The 14450-nt window shown below is 37.1% G+C and overlaps 3 protein-coding genes across 4 annotated transcripts; 1 reads left to right on the top strand and 2 right to left on the bottom strand.

The window, feature by feature from the left end:
- The first annotated feature begins 270 nt into the window (after nt 1-270).
- Nucleotides 271-1067, top strand: LOC141847621 (large ribosomal subunit protein uL11-like). Its single transcript, XM_074735673.1, has one exon. The coding sequence runs from the start codon at nt 304-306 to the stop codon at nt 802-804; it is 501 nt and encodes a 166-aa protein (XP_074591774.1). The 5' UTR covers nt 271-303; the 3' UTR covers nt 805-1067.
- A 911-nt stretch (nt 1068-1978) lies between these two features.
- Nucleotides 1979-7031, bottom strand: LOC141847357 (aspartate--tRNA ligase 2, cytoplasmic-like). The gene is made up of 10 exons (XM_074735390.1): nt 6477-7031; nt 5865-5975; nt 5615-5728; nt 4919-5209; nt 4729-4839; nt 4521-4574; nt 3665-3744; nt 3453-3568; nt 2837-2951; nt 1979-2386 (listed from the first exon to the last, which is right to left on the bottom strand). The coding sequence occupies exons 1-10, from the start codon at nt 7011-7013 to the stop codon at nt 2260-2262; spliced, it is 1656 nt and encodes a 551-aa protein (XP_074591491.1). The 5' UTR covers nt 7014-7031; the 3' UTR covers nt 1979-2259.
- Nucleotides 7032-8325: 1294 nt separating this feature from the next.
- On the bottom strand, nt 8326-12612 carry LOC141847358 (squamosa promoter-binding-like protein 12). Of its 2 annotated transcripts, XM_074735393.1 has the most exons (7): nt 12525-12612; nt 11540-11634; nt 10966-11401; nt 10477-10613; nt 9596-9838; nt 9083-9432; nt 8326-8999 (listed from the first exon to the last, which is right to left on the bottom strand). In XM_074735393.1, the coding sequence occupies exons 1-7, from the start codon at nt 12575-12577 to the stop codon at nt 8982-8984; spliced, it is 1332 nt and encodes a 443-aa protein (XP_074591494.1). In that variant the 5' UTR covers nt 12578-12612; the 3' UTR covers nt 8326-8981. The 2 variants fall into 2 exon arrangements, with proteins under 2 accessions (XP_074591494.1, XP_074591493.1); XM_074735392.1 differs by having other exon boundaries at nt 10966-11634.
- Between the last annotated feature and the right edge of the window lie 1838 nt (nt 12613-14450).

Below are 14450 nucleotides of genomic sequence, written 5' to 3' on the forward strand. Positions count from 1 at the left end.
CCATGGGGAAAAAAAGTTATGTCGTCAAAGAGTTTGAAGATTTGATGTTTAGAAAATAATTAAGTAGAAACAAAAAAAATGAAAAAGAAAAAAAAAAAGAGAGAAGATAGGGAACTAGATGTTTGGAGGATATTTTGGAAATAAAATAAACTTCCAGAGGAAAAATGAAAAGTTTCCATGTTGTATTTCTTAATTTCATGGATAAAAATGTAAAGGACGCCTCTATATAAAGCTTGCTCGTAGCTAACGGTGGCTTCTCTTCCAAACCCTAAGCAAGAAAACTAGTCGTCGTCCCCCGCCGCAATGCCGCCCAAGCTGGATCCAACGCAGGTGGTTGACGTCTACGTCCGTGTAACCGGCGGCGAGGTCGGGGCCGCTAGTTCGCTGGCCCCAAAGATCGGGCCGCTGGGTCTCTCCCCGAAGAAGGTGGGCGAGGACATCGCCAAGGAGACAGCTAAAGACTGGAAGGGCCTCCGCGTGACGGTCAAGCTCACCGTGCAGAACCGGCAGGCGAAGGTGGCCGTCGTCCCCTCCGCAGCCGCCCTCGTCATCAAGGCCCTCAAGGAGCCGGAGCGCGACCGCAAGAAGACCAAGAACATCAAGCACAACGGCAACATCTCGCTCGACGACGTGGTCGAGATCGCGCGCGTCATGCGGCCGCGTTCCATGGCGAAGGATCTCGCCGGCACCGTCAAGGAGATCCTCGGCACCTGCGTCTCCGTCGGATGCACCGTCGACGGAAAGGATCCCAAGGATCTGCAGCAGGAGATCTCCGACGGCGACGTCGAGGTGCCGCTCGAGTGACGGGTAAGGCTGCCCAGCGATTCGAAGTCTCCTCTCTGCCCTCACAAGGCTTCATTTCCAACAATTTCCGAGGATTTCCAGACTGTGATTGAATCCAGAACCATTCATATTGAAAATCGTAATCTGGTTATGTATTTCCCTAAATCAAGGTGTTTTCACAATCAAAATGTGATTTTGATTAGACGATCTGCAATCTTCTTATCGTCGTGTTGCTTTGTGTTCTTCTCCGAGTTATGATTTTTAAGGTATTTTTTTCCCTTTAATTTGATCCTAATGCTTACTTACACATGGAGTTCATTCATTTTCATTTATTGATCAAACTGAGCACAAAAGATTATAATTGACCATCGACTTATTATCCCAAACTGTAACAATATGAAGGAAGAATTCAAACTAAATTTTCTTAGCCATACTTGAATTCTTGATATTGTCTAATTAAGATAGAGAATAATATTTGTAGACAACTTCTTAGAACGCATACCGTTCAAAAATGATGATAAATATTTAATTTTAAAATTTTAAAATCTGGTTTTGAGGCAAGGATAATTAGAAATAAGAAAAAAAATCACATTAATAAAATAAATAAATAAAAGGCTCGATGATTTATATGTGTTTTTTTTGCAGACGAAAAGAATTATGTACTAAAGCATTAATTCACTATCTTTTCCTCTTCGGAAATATAAAAAATGGAGAAGTTTCTTACAATCATTGAATACAAACAATGAGAATTTTGTTTTCTTCGAATTTTAATCCTATTTATATATTTCATCTCAATATAACAATATAACGGCTCATCTAAAAACTTCTTTTGGTCACTTGAAAATTACTAACATGGTTGTTGCTCTAATTTATTTAGACAAATGGTCGAGATGACTGAGCAGCGGCTTTTAATCGCCTAGAATATTTTTGATCGTCTTGAACATGGTCAACTTATATACTTAATCATTTGTTGATCTCGCCTTCTCCCGTCATTTGGATGATTCTCCAATCACCCGGAGCTAAGGTCACTCGATCGCCTTGAACATGGTCAACTTTTATACTTGACAATTTGATGATCTTGTCTTCTCCAATCGCCTATGCTAAGATTTTGCCATGTCCGATGCTCTAAGTCATTGGATAGTTGTATATTCATCTAAATCATGCACACGTAAACACACATATAAGGACCACAATAAGATCTAACTTAAATTTATTTGATAACACATCGAAAACATAATTTAAAGATAACAGTAATCATTTATCCAAACAAATAACAAAAAAGATACTACAATCCAGAAATCAAAACAGACATCTTGACAGATAAGATTGCATTGCTGTTCAATCTAAACAAAAACCACCTCCTTTGTAACTTAAAATGGATTCATCAACAGTGTTTGAGTAACTGACAAAAGACGAAACTCGATGAATGTTCTTCAACTTGGCCAATGATAGAAAAGCAACTTCTCCCATTAGACCTCATGGAGTGAGCCTCTGTGGATCGCGGGGGAAGAGTGATGTTTTTCGGATGTTATTAAGGGCACAAAAGAGCATGACCACACGCTCCAAGCCGACACCGAACCCACCATGAGGCGGCGCGCCGTATCTGAAAAGTTAACCCTAAAAGTTAGCTAGTTGAACCCAAAACTGTGAGCAATCAATTTTCCAAAACATTCCAGATTATAGAACTGGCTCCTTCTTTTGACATTTAACAACCTTGAAAGAATTTGAACTATGCGGTATACAGTTCTACATGGATTTGCATAGTAGTATATAACCCTCATGCTAGTTCAATAATATTTATAACGATCATACACTAGAAATTGTTTTCCAACTAACATGTTTTTTGAGGAAAATATGCAGCTCAGTGAAGTATTTCAAGTGGAATAAAAGGAGCATAATATGCATCTACTAAAAGCACAATACTTATGGCTATGTGCCAACCAAAATATACAACATGAATTTTAGAATCCATGCAATCACAAAAGGAGTGATCATAAAATGAACATTGGAAGAAATAATTTATAAATAGCAAGTAATCAAGAAAGATAAATACCGGAAGGAGTCGATGTAGGATGATATTGTTTTTACATCAATTCCGCATGCCTCTGCGCGAGTGGTTAATAGTTCTGGAAGGTGTACTCTTTGAGCTCCAGAGATTATTTCCTCACCTAGAAGAAAACTCAGAAAAGAGAAATCATAATGACCATAGGTAGAATTGTCAAAGCATTTAGATCACAATGTAACTGCAACAAATTGAGTAATATGGATTGATCATATTTTATAATGGATTGTTTTTTTGCTATATAAATGGCTAATTGGGAGTGAAGTTTACAGAGCTATAATAGCATGTCAAAGTGCACTTCTAAGACAAATGCTAGGGTTCTACACTACCACCTATTGTTTCAAGAAAGAGTTCCTGGATCTCTCTCCATACTCTACCAATGTTTTATGAAGCAATTTCTGGGACGCACATTATTACATGATCAAGAACTGTGGAATGGTGGTTAAAGACAACAGCTTGCACCATAATGGAGTTTTCCGGTTTATCTTGGCAGAATTTCAGCTTGCATTAACTTGCTTTTTTGTGTGCACATGAACATGACAAATAACAGCAATCAGAAGCACAAGATAAAAAATTTCAAAATTAGTTACAATGCAGCATTTCTCACCTCGAATAAAAACATCAAACGAGTTACTGTATGCTGGATTGTCATAGCAAGGCATAGTGTAGAATGGTCTTACAGCCAAAGGATACCGGCATAGTATGTAGAAATCAGTGTCATACCTGTGTTGGAAGGGAAAATTGTGAATTTTCAGCAATGCTTCTGGTACAACTAGGAAATGAATCAGGTGAGGAAGGAACAAGAAAAAAGAAAACTACTTCTCACGGACAAGCCTGCCCAATTTCCTCTCAGTCTCTGTGTTCAGGTCACCTAGAGGATCAACTTCTACTCCAGCCTCCTGTAGAACCAATCAAACTAACTTCTTAAAAGGTGGAAAAACATGGGAATAATAGTAAGCATCTATTAAAAACAGGTGAAGGTGGTAACTATCCTCAAAAGGTTGAGAACAATGTAACTGCCCAGCTCAGAGCTGCAAAACTTGTGAAGTATTTATAGTGCTGAATTTGATTTCAATTTAACAACTACTAAATACTATTATTTCCCTTTTTTCATCAAGTAGGACTACTGTAAAACATGATAACATTAGCTATCATATTGCAACGAAAAATGCTTTCAACATGCATTCCTGACAGTATTTGATTCAACATACTGACATGTGACCTAGAGGTCACGGGTTCAAATCCTGGAAACAGCCTCTTGCCAAAGGCAAGGTAAGGCTGCGTACAATGGATCCTTTCCCCGGACCCCGCATGGCGGGAGCTTCGTGCACCGGGCTGCCCTTTTTTATACTGACATCTTTTACTCGATATACACAGCGTCATAACTGTATATTAAGACAGCACAAAAGATCTCCGGATCCCTATAGAAGTTACATACACTAGATGCACCACTTCCACAAGTTAAAGTTTGATTTCATTTAGTGCAGCAACACATCACAACATAATGGCAACTCTATCAGCCTATTCTTCATTGCATTAGCTCTTTAAATAACTAGGAACGCAACACACCCATGGCCACAACATAATGACAAGAAGTGGTTGCTGATAAGTGATTTTCAACAAGGAGATACTAAAAAAATGAACAAGTTCTTAAACTGTAGTAAAGGATATTCACCTTAAGCATTTGAATACCTTCCTCGAAAGTAAGTTTCAAAGTCTTTCTCAAATACTGAAAGATGATGATAAAAGCATCAGAAAACACAATAAAAGAAAAGGCACGTTACTGTGAAGAAAAACATGATATAGTACTAGACAAGATTTTCTAGAAGATTATTTATATAGTTTTTCAACATCTTTTGACAACATAAATGATACAGTCTCACCTTCAAAGGTTCAAAAGGGTATTGTCTATTGATGGCATCAAGTTCGGTTTTGCAGTTCTCATTCAGGTCATCAAAAATTGCAACAAATAAACGATCCACAATATCACAAACCTGCAAGAAACATTAAGAGATCTTCAAGTTTTGCATGAATAAACTAACTTTGTCAGAGGATGTAATCAGCCAATCCCACCTCGAAATAGTGCTCTTTAATCTCCATTTCAACATCAAGCCCAACAAATTCACATAAATGCCTATGAGTATATGAATCCTCTGCTCTGAAAACAGATCCAACTTCAAATACACGCCCAAAGCCCCCACATATTGCCATCTGTTTGTAGAGCTGTGGTGATTGTGCCAAACATGCAGGTTGCCCCTTGTAGTCAAGCTTGAATACAGCTGCACCGCCTTCACTAGAACCAGCTATCAACTTTGGAGAATGTATTCCAACAAATCCCTCAGACCGCAGAAATCGCCTAAACACCTAGATATACAGTTAAAGGTTTATAAACATGTTTTTCACAAGATAGTCTCGATCTAATGAATTCCAGAAACAGGTATTTCAAATGTAAATGGACACAAAACGGGCACTCATGTTTGATGATGAAAAGTGCTGCTTTTATTTCAAGATTGCAAAAAACAGATAGTTTTAGTTAGTCACAAAGAATTTGGTAAACAACATACAGACAATATATCTGCACATGGCACAAATGGATGGCCAATGGAATTTAGTTTCTATAAAGGGCCTCTAAACGAGCAATTAAACAAAAGGAAGTAATGTTACAAGTGTATTTGGAATCTAAATTTAAACAATATTTACTGATGTAAAATTTATAGTACGAAAAAAAACATTTGGAAAAGCCAGCGAAAGAACATGATAAGAACTTACATCCTCGACATGACACTGAATTCGAAAAATTGCCTGATTTGCAGGAGTCCGTATATCAAGAACTCTATAATTCAAACGTGTATCTTGACCAACACGAACGAGTTGCTCTCCAGTCTGTCATCCGTAAATTAAGTCTTTGATTTATTTCAGAAAAAAAAAGAATCCAAAGTTTTACTTCCAGTATTAAACTGCAAAAATTTTAGCTGATTGTCATGAAGTAAAATTGAGAATCTCATGTTTCACAACTCACCTGTTCTGCTTTTTCAAAGTCTTTCTCGCTCCGTGCTGCATCTTCAATATTAATAGGAAGATTAGGCACAGATCTGTTGACACAATAGAGTTTCTTAATTTGAACTTCCACCTGCAGAAAAGTTTCAGGTGATTAAGTCGCCTTCCCACTTAAATGTACATTTACTAAACTGGCAATCATTTCTGTTGTAAAAGACATAACAGACTAAGATACTGAAATCAAGCAAGAAACATGGAAGAAGAGTAAGACCATGCATACAGCTAATAAACAGGTAAAATTGATGTCTAATATTAGAAAACTTACGTAAGCAGTTAGCAAGTCGAGCAATCTCGTATGGCATGTGACGTAAGATATTGAGATTCGTCTGATAAAAGTTGAAAACAGTTCGGCTAGAGGGGGAAAATACAAGATACAAAATTGAACAGAAATTTTCATGTGCTCTGTCATTACCAGTAGGTACTCTCAGATCTCTGAATTCTTTATTTTATAGTATTTGATAAATGGTACAATTCACACTCTCGAACTAATTTCTTCGCATCAAACGTCAATTTCATAGACAAAAACTGAACTTTCGAACACAGCCGATGGCAAAAAAAAAAGTAAGCAACTTACTTGTTGAGTCGTTCCCGTTATCGGGTCTTTGGGAACTGAAATTATCCCTTCGACATCCACAATCGATTCCTTGTTGAGCGCTGTTGCGAATTTCACCATCTGGGGGCTCACAGATTCCTTATCGACGGAGAGGACGCACTGCACGGTGCTCGTGAACTGCCTCAAAACAAGAAAAGCCATTTTCTTGCTCACCGGCCTAATCGTCTGGGCGACTCCCCGGACGAGCACCGACTGGCCGGAAAGCTGGGCCTCCAGCGCGCCGATCTCGGTCCACACCCGGCCGCTGATGGCCTTGGACTGGATCTCCTCAACCGGTACTTCTCCGTAGTTGCCGGCGAAGGGATCAGCCTCCGCGGAGTCATCCCGGGCGGCGGACGCCGACGCGGAAGTCTGCTGCTTGCGCTCCTCCTTGGCCTCCTTCTTGGCCAGCTTCTTGGCCTGCTTCTTGCTGAGGGTCGTACCGGCCAACTCATCGGCCACGCCGTCGACGGACGACGGGGGCGCTTGCGAGGCTGTCGGGGGTTCGGATGACGCCATGGCGACCGTGACCAGGAGAAATGCTGAAACCCTACCTCACCGTTCCGAACCCTTTTATTCATCAACAGAATAGATGCTCATGCATTTCGGAAAAAATTAAAATGCGCCCCTCCATTTTTAAAAAATATTAAAAGAATCTCCAATTATATTTTTCATCCAATTTTTTTTTAATTTAACCCCTAAAACTACGAGTTAGCATTGATTAAAATTGCTTAGATAAACAACATTGCAATAAAAGAATAATAAAATATATATTTTTAAATTGGATGCACTTTTAATAACAATAAAAATAAAGTGTCCCTTTTTAATTTTATTGTACACGTTTCTCTGAGTAAATATTATTATTAGCAAAAAATGTATAGATTGATTTATTGATGTATAAAACTTAGATTGCATTAGAAAATTATGATTTGGAAATTGTTAGTATATATACAAAAAAAAGAAAGTTAAGTGATACAGTCCATTTCACATAAAGTCTATGTTCGGGGTGTAATCGAATAGAGCTTAGCCGAACAGTAAGAGACTCGAGCTCGGTTTGTTCTCCCCAAGCTCAAGTTCGGTTCGAGTTTGATTCGAGTTTTAATTTTTAAACTCGAGTTCGGCTCGTAATGAAATTAAATAGTTCGTGAACGGCTCGAGTTCAGTTCAAAAATGACTCGTTCGAAAGTTAAACGAGTTTAATTCGAGCTCGGTTCGAAAATAACTCGTTTAAAAGTTAAACAAAGTTAGTTCGTGTTTGACTCGTTAATATATAATATTTATAATTTATGTAATATTAATATATATATATGCAAGCCTCTTAACGAACACGTTCGTAAGCCTTTAAACGAACATATTCGCAAGCTCACGAACCAAATACTGTTAAGCTTGAGCTCGACTCGATAATATTTTCAAGCTCGAAATCAGGCTCGAGCTCAACTTGTTAACTTAATCGAACGAACTCAAACGAATTTTTTTTCGAACCGAGACTCGAATAACTCACAAGCAACTTGATTCGTTTGCACCCCTAGTCTATGTTAATTATTTTATTTTAAATTAATTATAGTTTTTTTTTTGCAATTTTAACCTAACCTTTGATAGTATAATTCATAATCAACAATTTCTACCAATTGAATCTTGCATAAAGAAGATTTCTATTTTTGTCAACTGAATCATGCATCAAGAAGAAGATATGATATGAAGTAATGCCCACCTCATAATGACCAATTATAATTTTCTAATTTATCTCATCTGTAATCATTACAGATAATTGTGAAATTGACTGTGTTGAATGGTTGAAGTAGCGAATTCCACCTTAGAAAAGAAGAAGATATGATACCCAAGAACATAGCACTAGTAGCAAGACACTGAACAACATAAACAAAAACATTTGAGATCAATTCCCACAATTTAATTCAACAAAAGGAATGAACGAATCTATAAAAGGAGAAGAGGAAGTTGGGTAGAATAGAGTCGCCCACAAAATAAAAATGACACGAAATGCCTTGGCTCGAATTGGCCAAACACAATGGATGAAAGAGCTTCATATGCTAAACCCCTCAAAATACCCTCATCGAACAGCCGTGGATGCTACGATGTCGAAGCCGATGGAGTGGCCGACAGACACGAGGTTGAATTTGACGGCGATCTACACGGCCAACATAGCATAGGACAACGGCAGGCGATGATAGAACATAATGGATGAAATTTCACAACCGCGAGTAGCAAGTTCACAAAGTGCCGAAATGCACACTTGGAGTGGCAAATGTGCTTGATCACAAGTGCAGTTAATCCTCAGCTTCACTAAACACTCTCCGCCCTACCACGATCCAATCGAACTGAGAACCTTGTTGAGAGTCCAACATGCTTGCTTTATTCAACAAAGAGAAGCGAAGGAATGAGTTTTTAACACTTGGGACCATTCATCAGTTGAAAACAGATGAGTGGATGAGCCCAAAAGTAGCATCAGTAAAAGAAATTGCTCGGGATCTAGCGTTGAAATGAAACCTGTAACGAAAAAAATGATCTAAGCTGAGTATTTACACTCAAATTGCTAGAGCATAAACCGATAATCTGGATGCAAAACTGACCTGAGAATCAAAATCAATGAAGTGGTCGAGCATATGGAGTTTTAGTGTATCTGAAAGAGAGCCTCCATGTGGTGCTTTCCGCAGGTGGAATTGGTAATTGCTAATCTGCGAGTTGAATGACAGCACAGTTGATTGTTCAAGGGGTTGCTGGTCTTGTAGCATTCCTGGCGTTGAATCGACCATATCGGTTGTAGGATCAGCAATGCTTGTGTGGTTTGCATCAATAAACTTGATACCAGAAATTTGCAGCGGCTTTACTGGACGGCAAGAATCATTTGACAGAAGAGAGAAAGCATGCCGAAAATCCAATGGTCTTTTGGAGCTGGGAGAAAAAACAGATGCTCCAATATCTGCAAGGCAAACAAAAGATTTAAAAATAAAATAAAAACAATAGTTAGGCTCGGTACTAATGAGCAGAAGAAAATCATGGTACCCAGTAGCCATTGCATCTAATTCGACTAATGCTTGTAACAGCATTCATATATATATATCGAATGTCAACTTAGAAACAACCTTGATTGAGGACCTCAGCGGTCGTGCACTTGGAGGATAAGAGCTTGTTCGAGTCATCGCAAGCAGTAGAACCAACATGTGTTCGAGTAGTAGAAAACTGCAGCCGCCTGTCAGTGCCTCCAGCTTTAGTTAACTTTCTCCGAGACTCTTCCGGTTGATAAAAATGGAAACTGGTCAGACCATCCCATGAGGAACTACCCATAGGCGCCTGACCAAAAACAAGATCCGTCTGACATTTATCATCTGAAATGAACAGATGATGATGATCAACTAACTAAACAGAACATCTTCATATAGCTTAGAGTGGAGAAGTACCAATGACTTTCATCTGAATTTTTTGTCCTCCGGGGAAAAAATCATATAACTTGCAGTAAGTAACAACTAAGGAATCTATGAACAGACAGTATGAGATCACAAGAAACAATTTTCCCTCAACTTCTCACGGTGTCAGGATCGTCGGCAAAGCATGGAACAAAAAAACAAGAGACAACAAATTTCCATAAAGACAGATCCTATCCTTAACAAGGATGCATCAGAATAGCATGAGGAGAGGGAAAATGAAATTGAAATCCACTCGCAAAATGTCAGAGAAGAAGTCTACCAGTGGAATGTTACGAATAGAACCTCTAATGCTGCAACTAGTACAGTTTAAGAATCCATCTGAACCAATCATATAGATGGAAGTGGGGCACTAAATATAGAAAATCACCAGATGAAGAAAAAGACATTTTCAAAAAGAATCTAAGAAAATCACTGAGAAAAATCCTTCAGTTTACCATAGGAAAAGAGGAATATCTTCTAGAGAAGCCAGTGACAATCAGTAACCAATTTCGATAGATCCAAGAAAGTTCTTAATTAGAGAAGCAAAGTTCAAGAAATACCATAATTTAATGTAGATAGCCTTGACGAACTAAATGAGATTATAGCTGCTTGTGGCTTCCTACGACGTGCATTATGATCATATAAACGCCTGCGGCAACTTCTCTTTTTCTGATCAAACTCTGACAAATCATGGAGCCTGGAAGGTCATAAAGGGTTTTTTTTTTCAGAATAGATGTCTTTTCCAACTAGAAACATCACAAAACAATGCATCATAAAGTCATATAGTTGCATGCTACAAGGCAGTCCAAGGAAATAGAAGAATTTATCATGGAGCACACTATAGAACACTAATGTGCTGCTGCCAAATCCACGGACTCTGCCACTTTTAGCATTGCATTTGTTCAATCCACTATGCCATCTAAGTTGCAGTAACTATTAGACGCATCATAACCATAATGAGCAGCAAAAAGCTTAAATCAAAACTGTAACACAATGCTATCAGCAACTGATATATACTACATACAGAAATTTGTGGCAAAAAACCTCACCTGCTACATTGCTGACAAAACCGGCGTTCCTGACCAGCTATGATCACCTTAGGAGACTTTGAATGGCTTTCACAGATTTTATGTTTGCGATGATAATCCTTAGCTGTTGTAAGGTCAATATTACAACCTTCAACAAGGCAATAAGGGCGCTGTATGTTCTGCTGAGACAGCCTGGACTTTTTGATTGTTGCTGAGTTTGACATCAGAGATGCAGAAGGAAAGTTTTTAATGTTATTCGCTGCTTCAACATCCTCAAAGTTCCTTCCAAGCTTCAAACCAGTAAGAGGCTCCTTAGGGTGGCCTGTCTCCACTGCCATCGGTGAAGTTTGAGAATCAACTACCCGTGGATAAATAATCTCTTCCGAGAATCGAAGCATCCTTTCTGTTGGTTGAATATTCAACTCTGGTTTTCTCCTTTCAGTATCAAACAGAGAACCTGCGGATGCATACATGGAGCTTTTTTGGGACCAGTTACTCAATTCTAGAACAGAGGAGGCACCACAGCCGGACGAACATAAATCTTCAATTCTCAAATCTATTTCTTGCGCATGTTTAGGTATGTCAATTTCCCTACCAGTGAATGCTACCGGGCTTCCCCAGTCCCACTGGAATGGAGTTTTGGAACCCAATCCATCCAAGAAGTCTTTGCAGCAAATTGAAGGTGTTTTCCTGCTCCAACAAATGACCAAAATACCAAGTACAAATTATAAGTGTTATATTAAGCAAAGATGGTTCAACCAAAAAAAAACAGCTCAAATTATCAAGATAAAAGAATGTTATCAAAAAAGATTATTCCGAAAACTATTCCACCTTCTTCTAGGTCTGCACCACCAGGGGGCTGGAGAATGAATTAACAAAGGTTGACTGCTCCTCAGAAAAGAAATCAAAACTGAGCATCACATCCCGGGTATGTATCAACTTCTCCGTCTACTAATTGTTCTCTCAAGTTGTTTCCTAAATGAGATAGTTAGCACTCTCTGATCACTCTTTCCCCTAGTCTCCATGCTTCCTAGTTCCTAATTACCATTTCCACCAGATATCTACTTGTTTTTTGACCTGAGAACATTCTTCACCCTCGAGGAAGAATTCTTTGAAACAAGAAGGTGCCGCTATATTTTCTTTGATGCCAGTCAGAACCTTTAAACCAGAAATTCAGCTAGTAAGGTCCCAACTTTTCTTTCACCAAGCAACGCACTGAATCTGACTCGATAAAAAAGAGGACCAGAAAAGGAAAAGCATGCATTTCAGGAGAAGGACACGATTGCATTAATTATCAAGGGCCAAGGTGTCGTCTTTTGGGGCAATAGAGAGGTGTACCCTTTACCTCCACATGGGGAGCAAAAACCGGATTTTTACTCAGTTCAGAAGCAACACAGCGACCGAGATGAGAAAACAATACTAAAAAGACGGCATCTTCAAGCCCAATTACTGACTCCTCGCTAGGGTTCAAGCCGAGAAGAGGCAAGACCAGCTAGTACCACTTTGCTTCGATCAAAACAAAGGCATCGCGTGGTGGAGCATAGCAAAAAAGGAGAGGGAAAAAGGCAAGCGAGTGTCACCTTTCCGCAGCAGAAGCGATCGCCTGTGAAATCCCAGCGTCCAGGTTCCACATCTCTCCTTCTCACTCCCCTCTTCTCTCCAACGACCCCGCGTGAGTTTTTAAGGTTGGGAGACGCGGTCTATATATAGATATATATAATATAATATAATATTTTTTTAATAATTTAGATATTCTAAATTCGCATTAATTTGGAAAGTAAACATAATTCTTTCTTAATTTAACTATTAGATGAACGGTAAATTGAACTATAATTTATATAAATTCAAAAATCGGCCTCTAAAATATCTTTTTCATTCTAAATTTGAACTTAATTTTATTATTATTATTTTAAATACTTAAATCACTAACATTATTATTATATACAATAAAACTAAGATATAAAGGAGAAAAAAATTAATATATATATATATATGATAAAATCATCAATATGAGATTTAAAAAAAAAACAGATTAATTTTTTATCATCAAGTAACATGATCATAATTTTATCATTGCATCAAAACTCATCTTCAAATAAAAAATTTTAAAATATATAATGCATTCCATTTTTAATTTTCAGTTTTGTTCAAAACTATTCCATTATCGTATTTCCGGATCATTTGAGTTATTTTTTCTCCAATTTTGATTATAAGGGTATGTAATAATTTTATTCAAAACTATTATATATAACCTAAATTAAACTAGCCTAATTAATGTATCTTAGATTCTATGAAATCATTATCTATGCTCTTTAAATTTTTAATGATACTTATAATCATTTTAGTTAAAATTGTAATTTAAATTTAAAAACCACATTCTCTCACTTTGAAATTGTTATATATGTTTAAATTTAGAGTAAGCTCATAATAATTGTGTTCAAAACTTTATGCACTTAAAGTGCTTAATGAATTCCTTGACTTCATTAGAATCATTTTATGTATTCTTTATTAAATTAAATTTGGTTAATTTAAGACTATATAATAGTTTTGTTCAAATCAAAAATTCTTTTAAATTCAAAAACAAAATGTTACTGTGCAATCTTTAAGCCATTCTCAATTTTAAATAACTTTAGGAAGATATAATAATTTTATTTAAAATTAATACACAAATTAAAAACTAATTTTAACCTACATTCAGAAATAAATATTTTTATTTAAAATTATTATATAAATTAAAACACAAATTTTAAAATATATAATTACGAAGGAGAAGAAATAAAAAATAAAAATAGTTGAAAAGAATAATAATATACATTAGGATAAAAGTTTTACCAACAACAATATATACAATAATATTATAACATTTTTTTATATAGATTTGGAGAGATGTAGATAAAAAAAAAAGACCAATCTAATTTTATTTGGACCAAGAAAATATTGAGTTAATTAGCAAAATGAAAGAAAAATAGTTATGTATTTATTTTAATTAGTACCATGTAATGGTATTTAAAAGTAATATAATAATTTTCAAATAATTCTATTGAATAATATCTCATGTTTTGTTATATAAAAAAAATGATAATCCCAGTAGCCACATTTCTGGGGGTGGTCGGTCTGATCCCACGGAAGTTTCCCACCGACCACCAGGGTAAATCGGGAAGCGCATACGGCGGCCAATCCAGATGCCCAGCATCCTTTGATTGCGTTACCCATTTGGAGGAAAATTCTTGTAAATACGCCATAGCTGGGGATCGAACCGCGGGTCCTTGAGTAACATTGAAGGATGAATAATTAAAATGATTTAAAATTTTATAGTGGCATTTTAAGATATTTTCAAAGATTTGGTAAATTCCCAATTACTATGTTAATTCCATTTTAAATAGTTTAGTCGAGGAAAAGAGAGAGAGAGAGAGAATATTTAAAACTAAAGATTTACTGGTCACGTGATTAAGAAATAATGTATAGGATTCAAAGTCACAGCTGACGTTGAGATGAGCACGTGTTTA

The sequence above is a fragment of the Curcuma longa genome, chromosome 16, assembly GCF_044706935.1.
Source record: "Curcuma longa cultivar G26 ecotype Majalengka, Jawa Barat chromosome 16, ITB_CL_G26_1.1, whole genome shotgun sequence".
In the NCBI taxonomy this organism is placed as follows: Eukaryota; Viridiplantae; Streptophyta; class Magnoliopsida; order Zingiberales; family Zingiberaceae; genus Curcuma; species Curcuma longa.